The sequence below is a fragment of the Dendrobium catenatum genome, unplaced genomic scaffold (assembly GCF_001605985.2).
Source record: "Dendrobium catenatum unplaced genomic scaffold, ASM160598v2 fragScaff_scaffold_745, whole genome shotgun sequence".
Lineage (NCBI taxonomy): Eukaryota > Viridiplantae > Streptophyta > Magnoliopsida > Asparagales > Orchidaceae > Dendrobium > Dendrobium catenatum.
The window spans coordinates 225598-241042 of record NW_021319207.1 but is presented as its reverse complement, the minus strand read 5'-3'; the positions used below and the strand labels follow the sequence as shown (position 1 = coordinate 241042).

General features: G+C 35.9%; 1 protein-coding gene across 1 annotated transcript; it reads left to right on the top strand.

Moving 5' to 3' along the window:
• Window positions 1-1728: 1728 nt before the first annotated feature.
• Window positions 1729-8711, top strand: LOC110094370 (E3 ubiquitin-protein ligase RGLG2; the record flags this gene model as incomplete). The annotated part of the gene is given in 6 exon segments (XM_020819589.2): window positions 1729-2184; window positions 2477-3128; window positions 7818-7902; window positions 7970-8110; window positions 8413-8526; window positions 8614-8711. Coding segments are annotated over 5 exon segments (792 nt in total), but the record flags the coding sequence as incomplete, so codon positions are not given.
• Between the last annotated feature and the right edge of the window lie 6734 nt (window positions 8712-15445).

The window sequence follows — 15445 nt, the reverse complement described above, 5'->3', positions numbered from 1 at the left end:
TCTATTAGAGGTAGTTGAGATTAATTGAAATTTTGATTAAGGTTATTAGTTTTAGTTATTTTTTAACAAATTAATTAATTTTTTTTTTGCTGATTAGAAATTAATGTGGATTTAATTAAAATTATTACAATTCATTAGAATGAAATTATTATAATCAAGCAAATGTTAATTAATTAAATTATCTATGATTTAATAATATAAATAGTACATTATGAATCGTGGATGCTATTAATGATAAACACTTAATTAATCTTTGTGAGTTTATTAATTATTTCATACTTTATAATAAAGTCTGTTAATAATTAAATATTTAGGTACTAAAATAAACCCTTAATTTAACTATAATAATTTCATAAGTGTTTATTCAATTAATTAAGGGTTTATTTATAATAATTTCATAAGTATAATAATTTTATTAGAATGATATTATTATAATAAAATTAGGCGTGTTATTATTAATCAGCTCATAAAGATTAATAGTCTGATTCAGTGTTTTTCTTTGGGCAAGCTTCGTAATATTAAGTGTGTATGGGCGAGATTGTGAACAAGTACCAAGTAAGGGGTGTTTGATTGTTGAATGATATCCAGGCGCCATGGGTGACTTGTGCTGAGCTTGGTATTGCCTAGAAGAGAAGGCGAGTGGCCTGAGGTTGCAAAGAAGATGAACTCAGTGGTTTATTGGTCATGGTATGTCGAGTTGAGGGCTATCTGGTTGGATGCTTTCCTGTAGTTGGCGAGGGTGAGTTGCTACGAGTTACAAGTTACTTGATTGATGAGATCCTCCACTATCACCCAAGAGGGTAACCTTCCTTCGTAGGCCCAGACGAGTGGGGTTTTATGTTCCTTGGACGAGTTTCTCTATGTGTCCCATTGAATGAAAGTAATCTTATCGTAACCTGATGATTTCCTGATAAATACTTGTGAATGCATATACGAGCATATAATTTATATACAAGATTAATATTTATTTAAAGAATGAGAATAAATTAAGTAGGTCCGACTTTGATTCTTAACTAGATGAAACTTTGCACAACACTAATGTGATTTGATTTGTCCAAAATCGAGATATGAACCAACCAGCAAAGTAGGTCCGACTATAATGATTATGATGCATGTAGAGCCAATGATTATATTATATGTGGACCTACCACTATACGTTTATATAAATAATTATCTCTCTTCTTAGGAATAGGAATTGACTTTTGATGAGACTCAAATAATTTATGATTAAATTTTATTTAAAAATATTTAAAAATTTAAAAAATATTTTTAGAAAGAGAATAATATTCAAATACTTAATTATTTTTATTGCATTTAAATAAAAAAAAAGAAAAACTAAATCGAAATAAAGTTTATAGTGAATAAATTATCATGTTATCACAACTGGAAAATTATTAGGTGCAGACACCGGACGTAGCTCTACGTTCGGACGTCAATAAAATGTCGACACGTGGATATTCAATATGTTTAATGTGTCCGCGAAATTTTAAGCAAAGCTCACTAAAAGCATAATGAAAGAAGCATAATAAAAAGAGCAGTAAAAGCACAACTAAAGCGCATGTAAGACGTAGATAAAGTACAAATAAAGCGCACAAAAAAACGCAACAACAGTGCACTTTACATATCAAATTTTTAGTATATATCCGAGCGAATCTCTATATCTGATGTCTGTACCTAATAATTTTCCCTCACAATTAGGAGTCTATTTGGTCATCAAGATGTGAGAGGAACATCAAATAAGATCGTCTTCTTTATTATAGTCATTTGTCAATTACCGTATCATGTTTTTATTTTATTTTAAATTAAATAAAGAATATTTATTTGCATTTATTTTTTTTTATTCAAATAATTTTAAATATATTATGCGTTTTTTTTACGTTCGTATTTCACAGCAAACGGCCCTAAGTGAATTAAAATAATCTTTCATTGTCCACCAGAAAAGCGGAGCCCCTTTTAATTCAGCTGGTACGGTTTGGCGGAAAAAATCAGAGAAAAAGGTTGAGTTGGAGCTCGGAAGTTTCCGCATTCCTTCCGCCATGTGCGGCGCTGGAGCCTGCAACTGAAGAACCGCAAGTCTTCTCTTCCAAAGTATTCCTTTTCCAGTAGAATATATTGGTTCTTGAGAATCTATCGAAGCTCAGCAAACAAACTTGTAAAAGAACAGAGGAGGCAGAGGTCGGCAAGGTGAGCACCGCGCTACTCCCCTAAATTTGGCTTTTTGGGGCAGCCAGATCATGAACTTCTTTGTTTTTTTTCAATGTAGACACGATAGTTTCTACGTTACTTGATTTTTTAATTTTCTATATGCTAGTTTATCTTTTCACCTCTGTAAATGGATTAAAAAAATATTTCCTGAAACTTTGCGTACAAACTTATATCTCTCTAAATTGTGCATGGCTGCGTGTGTGGTAGTGCAATTGACTGACTTTTTTGCTCTTTGTTTCAACCTTTCTTCACGGACATTCACCTAATGCAGGCATGGAGGATTTAGGGGCCATGGGCGGTAGAGGAGATTCATTACTCCGGTTAGTCGGGTTTACTCCCATCAACTGTTACGGTGGCGGCCGTCTTCATCTCTCATTTTGCCTCAATACCTCATCCAAATCTGACATGCTCACGTAGGCTAAAATCTCGAATCCATATATCAATTTTCTACCTGTGCTCTCTCCATACTTCTTTCTTCTCTCCTTCTCAAAACCCCTTTTTCTTTTCGCAAGCTTGAAGGGTTTGCGCTTTTGATTCTATTTGGAGAAGTTTTGTAATAGTTGGTTTTGATGGGGGGAAAAAACTCCTCAGAGTCAGGTAGGAGGAACATTAGCCGTCCCTCTTCTTTTAATCATGGGAACTATTCCCATGGTTACCAATCGAATTCACTCTATTCCAGCGAGGCGCCATACTATCAGAATTTCCCTCCTCAAAGCTATGATGCTCCAGTTGAGGCCTACCCTCACACTCAATCTTTTTCAGCTTCATTTTCATATCCAACAGAGGGCTACCACCCAAAGCCTTCGAATTATCCTCAACCTTCGCAGCCACATTCATCTTCTTCTTCAAATGCGACAAGCAAGTTGCCAAGGTTGGACCGAAGGTATTCCAAGATAGCTGACATGTACAAATCCTTGGATGAGGTATGTCTTTCGTTTCTATGTTTATCTTAAGTAGAACTCATTATCATTATTCCTATTTAAGTATGGACCAACTCCTTATCTGCATTGTGATTTTGTTTACTGTAATGGCCGGTTTGTTTTATTATGTTTAAGCCTTTGTTGTTGTGGCAGTGATTTCAAGTAGCTTACCAAATGCTACATCATTACGAGTTTTGAGAAGAATCTGGAAGATAAAGGAAATCTAGTTCTTGAATGAACTTTGCAGAACGGGGCAATTGAGAAGAGTTGCAAGGTTTAGTTTTGTTTCGTGCTGGACATTGTTTTTAGCTTATTGAGAATCACGGAAGTCATCATCTATATCTATGATGGTTCCCCTGGAAAGACACTTTGAGGCCTAAGTAAGTGCTTGAAGGCTAGAGAAAAAGAAATTTAAAAGAAACTCGTCAAAGTTACCTCCAAAAAGTGAAATTGAAGTAAAGAATGAATTTAACTTTCTCTGAGGGTATTCATAATAGAGAGGCATTCACCTATCTTAACAAGCAGCATTTTGGTACTTCAATCAATTCAACGCAAAGCAATAAGACAAGTTGTCTTCAAGATTTATGTAAGACCATCATGCTCTCTAGGATGAGATCCAATCAATGGAGATCTCATGTTTCAAGATCAGTGCTATCATAGACCATCAGAGTTATAAAAATGGCTTCACGATTGATGTTGCTGATGATATGAAGTGGAGTTTGATGCTTCAAGATCGACATTGGATTCTATGAATGTGATGGAATGACCTTTGCTCATCAAAGTCGATAATACGGTTGTATAAGAATCATTGTTCACTCTTGCTCTCTTTGCAAAAGAATCATAGAAGCATAAATATTGACATCCTTGATGGGATGGGAATGTCAAAATAAATTCAAACATAATATTTTTAGGGATGTATCGATTGCTCCATAATTTTTTATCCTCTGTTAAAAAAGAAGTCCAATTGCACTTCTTTATTTGATTAAAAAAAATCTAAAAATACTTATATGTTTGCTTAAAAAAATAAAAAAATGAACTTCTCTCTTGAGTTAAACTTAATGTTGCACATTGTAGTGTATTCTTCTTGTAAAGTTGTAGGTAACTTATCCATAATGTTTCAAAATTATGGTTCAAGCTCAAACTCTTTGGTCATAATAATTGTTAGTATGTCAATATGGATGTCATCTTGGGATTTTGATTCGAATGAATTCAATTCAATTCAATTTATTATGTTGAGATTCTCCCATTCAAGAAAAGTTCAACTTGAAGGAGTTCTAATCATGATAGAGATGAAGCAATGTGAAAGAAAATTATGTGAAACTAGCCTTGAATTTGAACCATAAGTGTGATTTTGCTTCAAAATGTGTTTAAATCGCTCTTTATAGGGTTTAGTGGACTTAGATGGATCACATGAGCAAAAAATGGCACAAAAAGACTAGTTTTTTTTTTGGTGGTCTAGAACGAGTATAAGAATGCCCGAGCATGGGTAATTGAGCCTGTGACTGGGCGTGGGGCCTTGGTGAGGTTTTGCATGGTATGGGCTATATGGCCTAGAAAACACACTCCCATGCCAATTGGGGCCCAAGCAGGCCCCATGTGCTACCTTAACTATGGTGGAAATAAGTTACTTGCCAGCCTTTGGTTTCATGAACAACCTGCGAAGAGACATTTAAAGCTTCTAAGGTGGAGAGGATTGGAGCTCTGGCTTATATCTTCTTTGATCCTTTTTACTTAGATAGGAGGCACGACATTTAATTTTTTTTTTTATAACGCTCTTAGTGGATCAGCTCCCATGCTCATTTGAGCAATCTAGATTTCAGTTGGTTGTAGGCAGAGTTGAGGTCTTGGCCTTTGCTATCTTTGCTCTTTTTGAACAATCAAGAAAGCATTGTATTTTGGGCAAAAATTAGAGTCTTGTCAACATGAAGTAATCTAATCTACTTCCTATGCAAAGTCCATGAAGAAAAAAAAAACCTATCCACAAATAACCAACCAGATATAAGTTCAAACTATACAATAATTCCTATAGGAATTATCAATATATTAATTTTAATTCAAATATAAGCACATCCAAAGAACTGTTTTTTTTTTCCCTTAAATTCATCTTTATCTTCTTGTAATATGACAACGATACTGCATTTGCAGCCTTGATCTTCCTTGTATAATATATGTTTGACAAATTGATTGCGCTTATCAATGTTTGGTGACATTTTCTTTGGTTTCAACAATGTGATATGAGAATCACTATCTTCGATAATTTTTATGGAGAAATTATACCATTATAACTTCAACAAACATGATCTCTTCAATTTTTCATGTAATGATGCCCTAATCATGAGGATAGCATCATCTTATTGACCTCTTTGAGGTGGACTGTCAGAGTGACCATTTCTTGAATGATTTGATATGGATTTTCAATCCTAGTCATATCCATTAAAAATGCAAATTAGTTGGAATAAAACTAATGATAATGATAAGTCTAATGATCACTAATTATAGGTGAGTGCACCAAAAATGGTTGATTTAAGTTATCACTAGCAACATTTTTATATCCTAGATTTTGCATCAAAAGTGTGATCCTCTACTATATTTTGCCTTGATATTTACAATACTAGTTATAGTAAATTCCTAGGGTAGTGTAGCTTTATTTTTGTACTATTCTTTATTTGACGTTTCGACTGATTTAATATTTTTGCTGTTAGTATTGTGGTGAGAATCCAATCTTCATTTTATAACGCAAACATAGATTTAAGCACCCAATGTCATGTATTTATTTTGTTTTAAATTAAACTCAGGTCTAATTTGATTGCTTGAAATTAGAAAATGTGTTTTAAAAATTAGTAAGTTTATTACCACCGCATGTTTGGTGGAGTGATTCATGAGTTTGAGATCTTGAGCGTTGCCCAGTGCTAGGATTTACAACTCTACAAAAATCTCAAAATTTTTCAAAAGTGAGGATTTCAGTCTCATGTAAAAATAAATTAAAATAAAATCATGACTTTTTAAATCGTGTTTACTGTCCGTATGCAACCAAATGAGTGCTTACCGAGACAGCTTTAAGAGTTGGAGCCTTCGAATCTTCTTGCATGTGAGAATTGCTTTGAAAATGCAATTATTGCTTTATTTCAAACTATTGTAGGAAGAGCTTTTTCTATACAAACTATGTATTGCAAACCCTTTTCTCAAGTGAAAGATATCTATCATGTTTGTGTTTATGAAACCCCTTGTTGCGCTATCAATTCATAAGCTAAGCTCTTGTATTTAATGTTTTTTGCCCCGTCTCTTCTTTATGTTATTGTTGTCATTTGTGTAGACATTAGATGTTTGGATGGATGTAGAAGTTTACTAGGTGATTCTTTTAAGGAAATTTTGCAACATTAGTGTTTGGTCATCTAATCTTTCACTGTGTTTTAATTCTCTAACCCTTTATTTTTTTGTGTTTTGTAAGTTGTTGAGTGAAATGAGTCCTCCAAGCTTTGTTTGAGGTCATGTAATCCCATATTTGACAAAGGCAGATAGTGCGTGGTTGTACATTTATTTGGTCACCAACATCAGCCATCTCTCATTCATGCATATTTGGGCTCTTAGAGATCAACCAAAAAGTTGGATCTAATGTTGTCCATGGAATCTCACCAAGTCCCTGCTATAGGTTAAGATTGAGTCTGAAGAGGAGTGAGGGAAGAGAGATTGGGTTAATAAATTCTCCTCAAGTGAATTTGATTTATAGGGGATTGACCCCCCTAGAGAGAGGTAGGGTAGGTCTGACAAAGGTTATAGTCAATTCGTAGAGAGGAAAGTTTTGGGAAAATCCTAAGGGATATAGTTTTTGCCAAAAGTACATAATTGTATCATATGACTATACACGACCTTGATATCCTCTACTTATAAGCATGGGGCAATGATAGCTGTACAAAATAGGCTATGTAGATAAATCTAATTGACAACTATATAGGTTAGTCTTGGAAAGTGGGATAGTTGTAAGTGCCCTTGATGAGTTTTCCTGATGTAAACTCTAGTCGACAAGAAAATACTTAGATGAGTCGTCGAGTTTTATAGGCGGATAGTTTTGTCGAGTAGACAATTTTGAGTTCGGCGAGTTCAGAGCCAAGTACCAAGGGTTGTGTGGATTTTTTCTCTGGGAGGACTTGATGATTTTTGGCTCTTGGTGAGTAGAGTTTTTGGGTGGCTTCAGGATTGGCAAATGTCCATTCTTTGACAACTTGAGCCAGTTCAAGATCAAAGACTTATTGAACCAGTTCGGGCTCTTATGAATATTTGAACTTGACTTGGATGAATATGGATGTAAACAAACTATTACTTGAGAAAGTGTGATGTAAAATTGGTTTGACCAATTTTTGTCTGTAGGATGTCAAGCCAAGCGACTGACCCAACCAGCACTGGATCCTCGACATTTATTTTTTAGAACTTAAAATTGGATAAAATAAGTAATTTTTCCTATTTGATTTATGAAGAAAAGTTTATCATTGCTATGATTACACTTGCCTGTGAAAGGCCACACTTTTAGCTCGTAAAACATCGTATTTTCATAATAAATTGGAGTGTTAATATCTATCATATCGTGAGATCTATTGTTTGTTTTGGTCTCCGATTCTTCTGTGCTCAAATTCTTTTTTCAACGGAACATTATAAACGTTAGCTGGCACACTTTTGAAGATCATTTCATTTTTGAAGGTCACTGAAGCTCTTGCTGAAGCTGGTCTTGAGTCTTCCAATCTTATTGTTGGTATTGACTTCACCAAAAGCAATGAGTGGACAGGTTAGAATTTGTGAATCGATGTTTATTGTTATTACTTGTGAAATTTATGACTTGATTTTATGGATAGGTAAGCACTCATTTAACCGCCGGAGCTTGCATCACATCAGCGATACGCCAAATCCCTATGAGCAAGCCATCTCTATAATTGGAAAGACATTATCAAAATTTGATGAGGATAACTTGATTCCATGTTTTGGGTTTGGAGATGGTAAATTTTAAATTTAATGCTTTGCTTGTCAAATTTTAATTTTAATTTAAATTTTAAATAGTGTATTAGATTTGACTTATGTTAAGAAAGGTAGAGGCAAACCTAAAAAGACTTGGTTAGAAAATATTAGAAATGATCTTTTTTTTATTAAATTTAAATGAGAATTTGACTTTTAATAGTACACAATGGAGAAAAAGGTTTCATGTAGCCGACCCCACGTAGTGGGATAAAGGCTTGATGTTGTTGTTGCTGTTTGTCAAAATTCCATTTCCAGATGTTTTTTAAATTATGGATTTTTCCAGCATCAACACATGACCAAGAAATCTTTAGTTTCTATCCGGATGGGAGACCATGCAATGGGTTTGCTGAAGCTCTTTCTAGATATCGAGAAATTGTCCCACACTTGCGGTTGGCTGGTATCTGTCACTCTTTTATTTATTTTTTGTAAGCTCAATAATCATAACTTGTCATGAATTAGTGTAATCTTGTGCTTTTGTCTCTAGGGCCGACATCCTTTGCTCCAATAATTGAAATGGCAATGACCATTGTAGAAGAAAGTGGTGGGCAGTATCATGTTTTATTGATTATTGCTGATGGTCAGGTAATAATGAAATTTTAGTCTTCCCCTGTTTCATTGCTCAATTCCTGAAGAGATTAATAATTTTTCAGGCTAATTGAGGTTTTTATAGGATAGAAATGGTGCATTTATGTAAAGAACCTTAGATGATAACTAGTTAATAGTCCGAGGATTCTTATCATTTGAAGGCCTAGACATAGTTTAAACTAATTGAAGAAATAGTTAGAGTAAACAAGAAAAATGAATATTATTTCATTGTATTAGTAGAATCCAACAAAGTGTACATCAATGAAGTTGTAACAATAACAAATAGAAAAGAAATTGGAAACAACAACTACGTAAGCAAACGATCCAAACCCAATGAAAATATAAGTACAACATAAACTTAAAACTAACGAATGCACTATATCAATTGAAAATTTTCTCCTGTGATGATGGTCCACTAAACACTCAAGTAGAATTTGCAATGAGAAAGATTTATAAATAAGTTTGATTGATAATGCATATATAACAAGTAACTCCTATTTATTAAAATATAAATGGTAGGACACTTGGGCATGCCATATAAACAATAAAAGGGCGCTAATAATGATATAACATTAGCTGATCAGTGTCATCCCATGGTTATAGTAATATTACAATGTATAAATAGAACACACTTGTCCTAAGAAAAATCCCATTATTGGCAATATTCATGATCACTTTGTATGATAATTATTAAGAATGCAATTCCATTTTAACATACTCATATGTAACAATGTTAGGTATCATCGTTCCTCTTAAAATGTGACTCATCAGTCATTTATTATTTATAATTTGTATATGTTTATATATCTATAATCGGTTTTATTAAGATATCCTAAAACCTTGAAAGTTAGGCACCAATTATAAGGAAATTTATGATTTCGGCATCGACCCAACTAGCCAATATCTAAAATGTTTTTGCCGTACTACAAACCATAGCACACATGTATTACAATTTTATGTATTTCATAAGCAAATTTTCAATATGTATTTATAGTAAATATGGCAATTGCTATTTTAATAATAAAATATAAGTTGTAAGGACAAAATTTATTATGTTTAATCGATGTGATGTGCATGAAAAATAAATTTTGTTATCGTAAAGATCATTTTAATATTAAAAAATTGGTACAACAATAAATCAAAGCAAGCTAACTCTGCCACATGATATTATCATGTTGAATATTAAACAAAATCTAATAAAGCATGTATAACAATAATTGAGTGTTCAAAGCATTACTGATAATCTATAAATATCTATGAACCTAATACAAACAACAAAGCTAACACCCATAATAAAGAATGATATGTTTATCCTTAAATAAATAAAAATTACTTAAGCTAGGTGACACAAAATTTCAACCTTAATTGAGATCCTACTAAATTACGATGGTGAAAATCAACTAGAATGTCCTGCACATAAGAATCATAACATGAAGTCAATCATACAATAACACTAGACTTAATGTACCCTAAATTAATTACATTAATTCTTAAATTAAAGTCATCAAGCAAACTTAATCTATGGGCTGGCTCAAAATCAACTTAGGTTAAATATTATCATTGCAAAACTATAACCTAAAGGTCTAAGAAATTCTATAAGTGTGAAAAAATGACAAATCTCATCAAAATTTAACTTAATCTGACCTCACCTACATGGTAAAGATAATAGCTTTAACGGAGAAGACAAAATAAAAGGGGGAGAAGAAGACAAGGAAGTAGAAGGAGGAAGAGTAAGAAAGTTCATTGTCGTGGTTGCCTAGTCGAGGAAGAAGGCAAATAGAGAGGTTGGTGCTGCCTCACGGTCAAAGAGGAAGGGGCTTGTGGTTTGGTTTTTGGAGAAGGGAGAGGGTTGGAAGGAGGAGGCAAGGAGGCTTGTTGGTGTTTGAGAGAGGGTGATGATTTGTGATTCCTTAGCCTTGGTATCTCTCAAACCAAAAACAATTTGGCGAGCATTAAGCTAAGGCCATTGGTGGTGGCACGATCTACATGAATATGAGAAGAAGCATTCACGGCTAGTTTTTTGTGGCATGGTTCAGCCTTAAACAGGTTGTCTTGTTTCGCGTATTATAGGGGTCGGGCTAATGATAATGATGATGATGCATCGAAACCTTCTCTAATCATGCATAAGCACTTCTTATTAAGTAATTAATCATTATGGAGAACAATGGATGCAGATTTCCTTTCAAGACACAATTTATGACAATAATATTGAGTAAAAGCTCGAAATAGTCTTCTGACTATTGATAAGTATCCAATTTAGCTCTAGAGTTTTGCATTGCTCCAATTTAGTCCCCTAACTATTAAAAATTAAGCAAATTTAGTCCCAAAGCCTAAAATAAGAGTTAAAGTTATTCCAAAGTTAAATATGAATGGTATTTTAGGTACTACTAATGGATATAAGATTACATTGCTTATATGGCTCAATTTTATTAATTACATCATATTCTTAATTAATTTTAATTAAAATAGTTAAACTAAATTAATTTGTTCGTATGTTATATTTCTCTAGCAATGCTTGTTCTGTTGTCTCGCTAGTCGCATATTTGCTTTTCCTCTTCTTCAACTATTTGTTACTCTTCGACTTCGCCTGCTTTGTGTATGAGGTAGAGTTTTGAACGAGTCAATCTTTCTGTATCCAAATAGCACTGCAGAGCGTGGTGCTTCGTTTGTCTCGCAGCCGCACATGAATCTGAAATGTGAATCGAAGCGCACCTCAGCACGTCTCTGATAGGAAACACTTGTAGATCTCAAGTAAATCCTATCAATCTTTGAAAAACAACGAGAATTCTCCACAAAAATTCACTCAAAATCACGAAAACAGTAGATAATTTGTGTTATTTGATGAAATAGAAACTTAAAATAGCAAGATACAGTTGATCCTTAATTCGAGAGGAGGATCAATCTCTCCGAAATCTCTAGACGCCGCTATAGCCCAAAAACCTAAACCTAAGATATCTCAAATTTCAACCAAATTAAAGATGCCCTAACCCTAGGAAAACTAACTATTTAATGTATACAACTAAAAAAGAAATCCCTAAACAGTCCCTACATTCAAATTTTCAGCCTAACTCCCTCAAAAATCCTTCCTAAACAACTCATGCACGCTGGGTGTGCGTTCGGCGCGTACAGGAGGCAGACATTTTTGCCTCTATTCACGTAAGCCGGTTTCGTCGGACTGGTCTAACGATACTCCCCTCCCTAAGATCCACCTTGTCCTCAAGGTGGAAAGATGACACCCTCCATTCCTTCTTCATCACAAACGGTAAGAACCTGAATACTTTGGTTCTTACACATTTGCCCCGACGTATACCTCTCGTCACATATTAAACAGAGCCCCTTCGCTCTCCTCCTTTAATTCCGCCTCTGTGAGCTTCTTGAAGTTGTCCCGAGGTCTTCGTTCTACAATCTTTTCCTTCGATGTACCCTGAGGAGTATTTGGTGTTGGCTCCTTGGATTTCAATAAGGTGGTGATCATCCTGTACGGTCCTCCTAAGCTACTGCCTCCTATCTCTCTCTCCGGTGCCTCTGATCCTCTACTAATTGAGCTAGCTCCATAGCCTCTCCCAAGTCACGAGGCCTCATTACTTTTAATTGTTGTCCGGATCTCTGGTATGAATCCCTTCATGAAGTTCCCCTCTAGCACTGTCTAAGAAAGGCGGTTCAATCGGCTAGCAAGGTACTCGAACCTCTCCCGGTACTCTATCACCGAACCTTCTTGGTTCGAAAACGTTCTATCAAATAATCTCTGAACTCCCTCCAACTCTGTATGGGTCGTCGCATGTCCCTCCATTGGTACCAAGCCAAAGCTTTCCCTTCCAAACATAGGCATGCTACCGTCAGTCTCTCCTCCTCCGTAAACTCATTAACGGTGAAATATCTTTCAATCTTGTATATCCACCCGTGCGCATCCTTTCCCCTCAAAGATTGGTATCTTCAATTTCCTCACCCTCGGATCGCCTCAATTCCCTTAATAATTTCTTATTCCCCAAGGGGGTGGTCCCCCAAGTGTCCCAACCATCCCTTCTACGTTCATACCCAAGCCTTTCATAAAATTCCCACCTCCTTTCAAATTCAACACCCCTTAGATCATCACAAACTCCTCTTTCCAATTCAGCCCTCCTTTTGATCAAAATTCCCTCTTTCTCTTTCATATTCAGCACCCTTCTATTCATGTCCAACCCCCTCACGCCTCCCCACATACCCTCTACCCGACTCCTCCCTAGGAATAAGCCCTAGGGGAGGTATTTTTTCTGTTCCTTCCGAAATCTCCATCTCCTGCGCTTCCCTTTGTCTGATTGGCTTAGGGTTTTTCCCACTTCCCTAGTTGTCGGTGACTTCCCTCACCTCTAACGACATTTTTTTGGTTTAAAAAATCTGGATATTGACACAAAAAATAGCGAAATTCCTTCCTCCGGCAAAAATAAAAACAGCCGAATTTCCCAAAAATAGCGCACAAATGGTCCCAAAATCTGCTATTATACCAATTTGATAAGAAACACTTGTAGATCCCAAGTAAATCCAATCAATCTTTGAAAAACACCGAGAATTCTCCACAAAAATCCACCCAAAACCATGAAAACAATAGATAATTTGTATTATTTGATGAAATATAAACGGAAAATAGCAAGATACATGTGGGCTCCGAAAATTCGGCCCCGGCCTCCGCCCGCACTGATCGTGCTTTTTGCTTTTGACGAGGGAGTTTTAACGGAATAAGTTCCGGGGTAAATTTTGGGAAGGCAGATGGGTTTGTAGATAAGACACTACCCAGAGATTTCGCCATCATTTTGTGAGGACTTTATGATCTAAGTTTTGATTTCCTATAGGCGCAAGCCCCTATAGTTAATTACCCCTCCCGGTGACGAGAGAGAACTTTCGATTAAGGCTAGTCGTCGATTAGATACGTTGTATCCATAGATATATAGTATCAGGCATATAGTAGTAGCAATATGTTTGGATTTGGAAATTTGGAAAGCTCAGATGTTTGGAATTTGGGTTGGGAGATTTGATATTTAAAAATGAAAATTTCATCATCTTGCACTTAAAGCGGATGGTGGGGGAATGGATGATAGACCCGATCAAGATCCCATAGTTCTGTCGTCCCGGACCATCGTGGTCCCTGGTCTACTTAGTCAGAGGAGGTAGTCGACCCAACCTGACAGAAGGATCCTTGTCGGCAGCCATGGGTTGCTTCGTCCAAGGGGACCTTGTAGACCTGGGGTGAATGTTTGTCTAAGGGGACAAGTTTGAATCCACCTTAGCTAACAGAGGACTTTGTGCCCTATCGATCATATCCTATTGATTCATATTTCAAGGATTTGATGCCACTAAGGAGCGTATTGGCTCTGGTCATAACCGGTATTTCGTGGTGCCATTTGGCGGCAAAACCACTTGGTTCAGAGGGCCCCGGGTCCCGCATCATAACCGTTTATCCTGCGGTGCCATTTGGAAGCAAAACTGCCGGTTAGAGGACACGTACCACGTCCTTATTGGCAGGAGATTGATTGAGAATGGATCATAGTGATATTTTCGACTAGGCATTTAGCTCTTTGTGAGCTAAAGTTATATTTGAATTTGTCCACCTCGGCAAACTGTTGTAGATGATGGGATGAATTTTTGCTTTGAGTGATTGATGGATTTATTTCAATTTTAAATATCTTAAATTTTAGGATTTAGAGTGGACTGTTGGGAAGCATTTGAAAATATTTGTGAACCCCTCCGGTTGAGATTAGCGTTCAACGCGGCCATCATCAGGGTATGCATGGGGTCATTTCCCTTTTGTTGATTGAACCCTGTCGACTCGGCAGAATTTTTGACCGAGGATCGAGTTTCTTGTAGGCTTCATGCATTTGTTAGTGAATTCTTTTGATTATAGGTCTTGACGGCCTAATATGAATGTATTAAAACAAATACACCAGTCGCCACAATCATGTATTTGTTTGAAGGTTCGAACCCTGTCGACTCCTATTAATTTATATATAAGGATCAGGTTCGAACTTGAATTCACTTATCAGCCCGCGCAGCATCCCTAGACGTCACGTTTGTACCAATAACACGCTCGCCGGGGCCCATGCGGGTTATGATTGTCTTTAGTGTGCCTATGTGTATACAATTTATGGTGCACGTGCAGGGGTATTTTGATGTAATCAAAAAATATAGGGAGCCTATATTTTTTGATCACAAAAAGAAAGCATGACTTCTAAAGAAAAGAAGACACAAAATACCTCAAAAGGAAGAGGTAACTTAATTAAGACTAAGCAATGGAAATTAAAACTATAAACGATGATTTCAATAACTTAAACTCTTACAAACGACTCCAAATAAAATAAAACGACACCCTAAAGTTGCTGCACTTGGAAGAAAAATACAGGTGGAGTGGCACTTGCGGAGAGACGAAAGAGGTTAGAAGCCCGAGAAGAAAGGTTGGAAAGAGCCCGCAGGATTTCCGGAGGGGATGAGAAAGAAGGGTGGAAAAAGCCCGCAGATTAAAGCTTCCAAAAATAACTTATCATTCAACTTACTTTCAAACATAAACAATCCCCCATATATATAGATATGAAAGGGAATACAAAGAGACACATTACATTAACTAACACAAGAACCTAAACATCACAATATTAAAACACCTAAAAATAAATCCCAAGCCAAGAAACTGAAGAGGTAGCCGCGGGAGCCAAGTAGGCCGAGCGGGAACCAAGGGGGCACGGCCACGGAAAGAGCACAATTACATA